An 8477-nucleotide genomic window follows, 5' to 3' on the forward strand; every position below is an offset into this window, starting at 1 on the left:
TATACAGAAACGGGCTACCAGGAGAATACAAAGAAGTACTCCTTGTACGTAGCTTTTCCCCCACCATCAATGAAACACCTGAGGAGATGCTGGATCCTATTGTCACCTAGACAGTGCCCTATGATCAGCTCTCCATGGACCAACGAAGAGGTACTTAGTTTATGGATGACAGTTCCAAAGTTAATGGACAGCATCCTGTTTGGAAGGCTGCCACACTAAGACTAGTGGATGGAAAGATCTGATTGAAGAAGGACACAATGGGGCTGCAGCAATGGAGAGATGGCTGAATCTTGATATATTCCTCTTGGGTCCTCTAAGGCACAAAATTCCAATAAGAACTGTTTTTTTTCTGCCAATGAGAGTGACAGAGACTGCAGATTGCTGTGGAGCAGATTCCCCAGTTTGGGGCAGGGAAGCCTCACGCATAGCTGGCAAGTTGATTGCATTGGGCCAATGCTGGTAGCCCCAGAAGGCTATAAGTGGGTGTTGACAGGAACAGTCACTTACTCTGGACATGGCTTTGCCTACCTGATGGTAGATGAAAGTATGCAAGATACTATAACAGCAGTGAATGTCTCATGATGATGGAGGACATTGTTGATATGGAGGGAGGAGGGGGGGAGGGGAGGTGGGAAATATATGGGGACCTCATATTTTTTGAATGTAACATTAAAAAAATAAAGACAAAAAAAGAAAAAAATACAAAAAACAAAACAAAAAGATACTATAATAGGACTGGAACTGAAGATACTGTACCAGTATGGACACCTCACTTATATTTCCTAATCAAGGAAAACACTTTACATTCAATAGTGCTCAACACTGGACAAAGAGATATCCTATCAAATGGACATGTTATATATCATCCTCAAAGTAATGGTTTGAGAGAGAATTGGAACAGGCAATTGAAACATTTTTTATCTAAAATAGGGGGAGTTAAAGGCATGAAGGTCTGGCTTAATTGCCTTCACAAATGTGTGCTCACACTCAAAGGAGGGGCCCAAAGGAGAGTCCCCATTAGATAGATACTTCCACTTTTCTGGGGGATATTGGAAAGATGGGATTGGGGGAATGTTGGTATGACTAACCAATCCTTTCCCACATGCCCTCAACTTTCCTTTTTTCCTACCTGATGCAGAGGTCCCATGAGCAGGGCTACAACTGAGGGTGCCAGAACCAGGGGTTATACTTTTAAACCTTTATGTCACTATAACTTTTAAACCTTTATGTCAGAATTCCTAAGGGCTTGATGCAATGGATTGTGCCTTTATCCCATTTGGCAAAATTGGGGTTGACAGTAAATGCTGCTGAATTGCCTAGTGGTCTGGCGAGCCTACTAGTTCTGTGCATGTGTAACCATACACTCTGTCAGCGGTCCTGGGCTGAGAGGGAGGCACTTGCTAGACCAGCATTACTGGCAGCGATCAGTACTATCAGCACAGTGGCTGCACCTAGTGCCCCTTCCAAAAGTAGAAAAGTTTGGGTAAAAATAAATGACAGGCCTTTCTGTCTAGAGGTAGGCATCAGGGTTAGCCAAGACAGTGCTTACAAGTACATCCAGGAACGATGGAGGAAGAAGCAGTTGGGTGTGATGTCCTTTGCTTTGAGGGTCCGCTGCTGGCAGTACCACCAGCTCTCTACACTCTTCAGGGCCCCTGGCCCCACCAGGCCAGATAAAGCTTGCAGACTGGGATATAAGGCCAAGCAAGGTTATCAACTACAGGATTTGAGTGCGCAATGGTGGCAGCAGACACCAGGTCCCTAAGGGTGCTACCTATGGCAAGCCTGTCCATCATGGTGTTAATCAGCTGAAGTTTGCTCGAAGCCTTCAGTCTGTTGCTGTGAAGTGGGCTGGATGGCACTGTGGAGGGTCTTACCGGGTTGGTGAAGATTCCACATACAAATTCTTTGAGGTATTCATGGAGGCACTCCTTAAAGCTATCAGAAGAAATCCTGACCTGCAATGGATCACCAATCCAGTCCACAAGCACTGGTTGATGTGTGGGCTGATGCCTGTGGCCTGCAAGAGCTGTGACCTTGGAAAGAGCCACAAGTTCCACCACACTACTGGTGGTTCCCACCACGCAGCTTGGAGCAGGTGCAGTACTCACAGCTCCACCATTACTGCTTATATCTAAGTATGTTTGTAAAATTCATACCTAATAAACAATTCAGGATAGTTATGTTTACTTAAGTGTTCTTTATTCAAACAGTAGTTGTCTGCAAATTGTTTCATGAGTATATTGCCAAACTGTGAAAGTTAAAGTGGAATAATGTTTGAAGAATATAAAGAGATGATGTATTCCGTTTCTAATAAAATAAACAATTTGTCTTTTCTTTATTATATTAGGGAGTTATATGTCAGTGCTTAAAAATGTCATGCTGTGTGGTATAATAGGTATAAAATAAATTCTTTAAGAGGAGCACTGAAAAAAATGACAAACGGAGAAAAGGAAAAATAGTAGCTGAGAGTAAATGGATGATTAAAGGAGCTATGCAGGGAGGGAAATCCAACATTATATTCTTAGCGCAATTATACCAGAGGCCTGGAAGGGTGAAGCTACGTGTTTGCCAAAACAACCCCTGCTTTGGGAACCCGAAAAGGTCAAATGAAAGCCTGCAAACCTAAGTGGCATCACTCTGGGAAACATTCTGGTCACATGAAGTGATGATGAAATGGACCTATTGTTAAAGACTGAATGGAACTCTAGTGATGTGCCAGGATCTTTTGACTCTTATTTTTTAGGTTACCTTAGTAACAAGGCTATCATTTGGGTAAGAATTTTCAGGAACTGCTTCCTCGTAGGCCATCTGACCATGTGGTGTACAACTTCTAGAAAACCAGTCACTGCATAACTATAAACTTTGATGTTTAATTGTGTAGAAAGACCCTTGGTTACAATAGACAAAATGTAGCAGCAGCATACCTGACATGCCACAGTGTGCTATGAACAAATACATGTCCCCATTTTTGTGATAGAAGGCCATTACAGAGAATAGGAGAAAATAATAGGCATCTGTTGGGATTCAAGCAGTAGGCATCCATCCCGTGATAGATCTGAATTCCACTGGGGAACAGTCCCACCCTCGGGACCATGAGAGGTCTTCTGGCAAGCTCAAACTAAATTACATCTAGGTGTGACTGTCTCTCATCTAAACCTAGTTGGAGGACCCAACGGTTTTGGTATAGGACATGTATCCTAGCTGCACTCAGGCCAGTAGGTCACAAGGCAACTACATGCATGGTGGGTTAAACAGCAGAGGCTATAGGACAGACTCACCACAGGGCTTTAGGGAGATAGGTGCTGGTCCTGGTGTCATGGGGCAAGCTGAATTTGCTTTTGATGAGGAGCAGCATTCAGAGAAAAAACAAGACTTATTACTAGAAAAAACAGAATGGAAGGAATTGCCTTTGAGGAGGAAGGCAAGGGATGGGATTCATCCTGGAGAGATGATGAGACTTTAGTGATGTGGGTCAGGCAGACTCAACAAATAATGCTGAATCATGCTAGACCCAACATTGAGATAGGGCTTCTACCCCAGCTCCAGAGGCTGAAGCAGTCTTGGGACAATGGAACTCCATCCTGGCTTACTGAGGCATGAGCAGCAATCTGACAGAATCTTATAAATCTCCAAACCTATGGAAGTCCTGTGGGGGTGCTTAAAATTTACATCAATATGCTATGCCCTCATCCCCAGGAGAGATCAAAACAAGATGTCTCCGGTCATGCAGTTAGCAGAGATAGGAACTATTCTGAATACCAGCCCTGTCCTTCTAGGAGGAGGAAGGTAGTCAGTCCTACAATGGAATCTAGTCTCCAGTCTCTGTACAAGCCTGTGGCCTGGGACAGGTGATTGGTTTTGTCCCCAGCTATCTTGGAACCCACAAATAACTGAATCACAGCTACTTATAACAATACCTGGTCCACAATAGTAGCTGGTATTTGGGTAAAGTTCAATTCTTTTGGACAGGCATAACTACTACCTCTTTAATTCTTATTCATTTGTTCTGTAAGGAAACTGAATTGTCCCACAATCATATTGTATGTACTATACCACATACAGTGTGATATAACACTAGTACTATTGTTGAGATTTGACTGTATTATATAAATAAGTCTTACAATACTGTTATTGGTAATCAAATTTATTGTGAGATTGAGTTAAAGACTCTTTGGATGGATTGAATTGTGTACCCATTTATACCATACTCTTTGTCTTGGTCTGTGTAGCAGTTTGATATTATTTATGAATTCCAAAAAGAAATATTGGGTTATGTTTGTAAACTGATCTTTTCCTATGGGCATATTAGATTATATTGGATTCATAGGTTTCCTTGATTAAGTAATTATGTAAACCTCTTGTGCTGGTAGGCATGGCAAAGGACAGAGTTGAGGGATTTTAATATTGAAATTTTGATGTTGGAGTTTGATGCTGAAGTCTTTAGCTGGAACCCCTAGAAATAAGTACTCAGAGGAAAGAGAAGCAAGCCCTGGGAAGAGAGGAACCCAGGAAGACAGAACCCTGGCAGAACGTCAGCAGCCATCTTGCTCCAACACATGAAAATAGACTTTGCTGAGGGAAATAACTTATGCTTTAAGTCCTGGTATCTGTAAGCTCCTGCCCCAAATAAATACTCTTTATAAAAACCAACTGATTTCTGGTATTTTGCATCAGTACCCCTTTGGCTGACTAATACAGTCTGCATTCTGGTGGGTGTGGATCTATTGTAAATAAGATCTTTTCAAGATGTTACTTCAGTTAAAGTGTGCTGCCCGAGTCTCAGAGACAGACAAAGTAGATACAACCCCAGGTATTGGTTCTTTTGAGGGCTAAAGAGACCCACGGGTTCTATGGTCATGGCAGATGGGGTTCATTGCCATGTAAGTTGGCCCTTCTTTGGAGCTGGTGTTTCTGCGTGATGGAACTGGACTCAGATGGGATCTCTTTTCACAAGACTTTCATGCTACTTTACTGGAATTGTAGTTGGTGCTGGGGTTTAAGATATATCTAGGGGATTTGAATCTCTGGACTGACAATATGATAGCCAGGTCCTGAGCCTCAACAGACTTCAACTCCTACACTCTGATTTATTGGACTTACCCCACTCAGCTAACATGGAGTTGAAGAATGTCAACCACCACACCATGGAGCCTAGAGTGCCTACAACTGAAAGCAGGAGGATTGCATCCAGTATCCATGTGGAATCCAAGCCCCCTCTTGACATAGATGTACAATGGACACAACCAATCCAAGGTCCACAGAGAAAATGTGGCTTTGGTGTGGGAAAAGTGGCCATGGTGGCTGCTGGGTGCAGGGAATGGGAGGAAGAGATGAGATGTGGAGGCATTTTCGGGACTTGGAGTTGTCCTGGGTGGTGCTTCACGGACAATTGTAGATCCCCCCAGGGCCCACTGGATGGAACGTGGGAGAGTATGGGCTATGATGTGGACCATTGACCATGAGGTGCAGCGATGCCCAGAGATGTACTTACCAAATGCAATGGATGTGTCATGATGATGGGGGAGAGTGTTGCTGTGGGGGGAGTGGGGGGTGGGGGCGGTGGGGTCAATGGGACCTCATATTTTTTGAATGTAATATTTTAAAAAAATGAATAAAATTTTAAAAAAAAGTGTGCGGCCCCCCTCTCCCCCCACACACACACCTTCAGGTTGGGCTTTACTCTGGATTACTGGAGTCCTTTATAGACAGAGTGAAAGACAGAGGGGTAGAAAGACCAGGAGAGGCTGCCACATGCACTGCCATGGAACAGAAAACCTGAGGACTGAGGATCACCAGCAGCCACTGCCTTGCTGATGCCTTGATTTTGGACTTTTCCTAGCCTCAAAACTGTGAGCCAAGAAATCCCACTGTTTAAGCCAACCCATTGTATGGTATTTGTTTTAGCAGCTGGGAAGCTAAAACATCTCTACAGGATAAATTACCAAGGAAAGTGAGGTGCCTGAGGAAGAACTAGATGTAGATAACCATCAGCTAATTTCTGGCCAAATAGTTCTGCATAAATTATCATAAGGTACAGATAGATCAAGGAAAGAAATGAGTATAAGAATATGAAAATATAGGTAACGACTTTATAGGGTGGATTAGTTCCTTTAAATCTATCCCTACCCCACACTGTCTCCTCAAAATGTTAGGCATGTTTATACTGATGCTATTGTGGAATCTGCCATATAAATATTATACTAAATGTAGATGCTCAGACAAATATGATCATTTTTCTGTAAGAGAGTCTTGGTCAAAGGCTAGGGAGAGACCAATGTAATAAGGATTTAATCTTACCCAAAGAGAGGTCTGACCTTTGCCCTTGGTTTCCTAGGAGATGACTCTAGGGAGAGCCACATGGTCAGTCTACCAATGGGTGGGCTTTGGGGCACACAGCATCTGCTCTACCTCCAGAGGAGCTGGAGAACAAAGGTCAGCCACACGGGTAGTCAACCGTGTCTCCCCAGTAAAAACTCTGGACACCAAGGTTCAGGTGAGTTTCCCTGGTTGGCAAAGCTCAGTGTATATTGTCATGCACTTTTGTGTGGAGCAGATAACACTGTCTATGACTCCGTGGGGCGAGGATGCATTGCAGCTCTGTTTGGAATCCTCACAGATTCTGCCTCATGGGCCTCTTTCCTTGGCTGATTTTTAATCTGTATCCTTTCTCTGTAATAAGCTGTAACCAGGAGGACTACAGGTTTCGGTGGGTCCTGAGAGTTCTGTGACTTCTTTGAAGCTGGCCTTGCAGTTGGTGTTAGAAGTGACTGTACCCCCGAACTTAGCAGGTGGATTTTCTGATTTTATTTCCTATACCCAGCAATACCATCCACTTCTTCAAATATGTCTCTGCTACAAACATTATCCTTTAAATGGGTCCTTGGCTGCCATTTCAACTATGGCATCATCCACAGTAAAGCACCATTAAGATGTTAATACAGATGTATGAGCGAATTAAAAAGTGACTCTAAATGCAGAGTAACCAATTTACTTCACATTAATAATTCAGCTATTTTTATTTGTTTCTAAACCAAAAGCCAAGAGGACCCAGTCCACAGAGCAATTTTAATAGTACGTATGATTTTTATTAAACCAAAAATAAAATCTTTTAAGGTTCTTGGATCACAAAAGTCACTCAGATTTACTCCTTTAGTCTATTGTGTTCCTTCTTTCTAAAGTTTTTTTCTAAAACTTGAGTTAGAGATGGACAGCTGGCATGCCCTTTCTGCCTACATCTCATCCTGGGGCAAAAGGAGAAGGCATTTATTTTGTGCCCTTAAATACTATTCCTCTTAATAGGAAATCAAGTCCACCACTTACTAAAGTACTATTTATTCTATTCCATCTATTTCAAATAAGTCAAGTAAAGTGATCAGAGACAAAAGGAAGAGGAATAAAATAGCAAGGCATGCTACACAAATAATTTCCAAAGCCTCACAGATTGCATTTTGAAGATCTTCATGCTTGAGAATACTGTGCCTGTGATTCATAAAGCACTTCATGAATCATTATTTTTGTCCCCTCTATCCCCATTTTTTAACTGGCAAAAACAAAACAAAAAACCAGAGGTGGAGCGATAGTAACAACATCATTCAGAGGCACGAAGGAAATCCTGAAGCATGCCATATGCAGAACCAGTCACTGGCCTAAATTTCTCTGTTTTCCCATTTTGGCATGCCTTGGAATTGGATTTCGATTGTGGTTATTTAACTTATAGACTGATGGTATATTCAGCTTTTGTGGTATGTCATGGGATTTTTGCTACAGATTGGTTCTCACTCTCTTATCTCCCCTTTTATTGATTCACTGTCAGCATGTCCCTCTTGAAAAAAAATTCTGGTTTTGGGAAAGTCTAAACATAGAAAGTAGACAGAATCACCTGGAGATGGTTTGTGTGTAAACAGATCGCTAACTTAAAAAAAAAATTCACTAAATTCTTTCAATGAGCTCTTCTAGGTCACCATGAGTGATTTAATTAACAATTAAAAAAATTTACAGACACGTTTTGAGAAACATTTCTCTTTCAAAGTGTTTTTCAAGCTTTTTGATCCCCATTTTTTACCTATGTGAGATTACAATAAAATAATTATATTGAAAATATCAAATAAGCATGTAATAAAAGAATAAAAATATACAAAATTAAAACTAGTAAAATTTTTAAATATTTATAACTCTTGCATAAACATAAAACAAATAGAAAATTTCAAATTAAATATCAAAAAAAAAAAAATCCTTCCAAAAAGGAAATTCAAAATAACGTCTTTACCCCAAGGCAGGCAGATGATGCTTTTTTCCTGGAGGAATTTCATCTTTGTAAAATGACTGTGGTGCTGACTGCTATGGCCTAGGGGTTTTTGGATGTGGAAAACATTTCCTGCTGAGTGCTGTGGGATGACTGCCTCAATTCCCTCCCCATTTTCTCTAGTGGAACACCTGAACAAACTTCATTGGAATGTCTGCTGGTCTTCACGTGG

General features: G+C 41.7%; 1 protein-coding gene across 1 annotated transcript; it reads left to right on the forward strand.

Moving 5' to 3' along the window:
* The first annotated feature begins 1249 nt into the window (after nt 1-1249).
* On the forward strand, nt 1250-2138 carry LOC101411652 (large ribosomal subunit protein eL15-like). The gene is given in 2 exon segments (XM_058277087.1): nt 1250-1716; nt 1718-2138. Coding segments are annotated over 2 exon segments (888 nt in total).
* Nucleotides 2139-8477: the final 6339 nt, after the last annotated feature.

This window comes from Dasypus novemcinctus, chromosome 16 (genome assembly GCF_030445035.2).
Source record: "Dasypus novemcinctus isolate mDasNov1 chromosome 16, mDasNov1.1.hap2, whole genome shotgun sequence".
Classification (NCBI taxonomy): domain Eukaryota; kingdom Metazoa; phylum Chordata; class Mammalia; order Cingulata; family Dasypodidae; genus Dasypus; species Dasypus novemcinctus.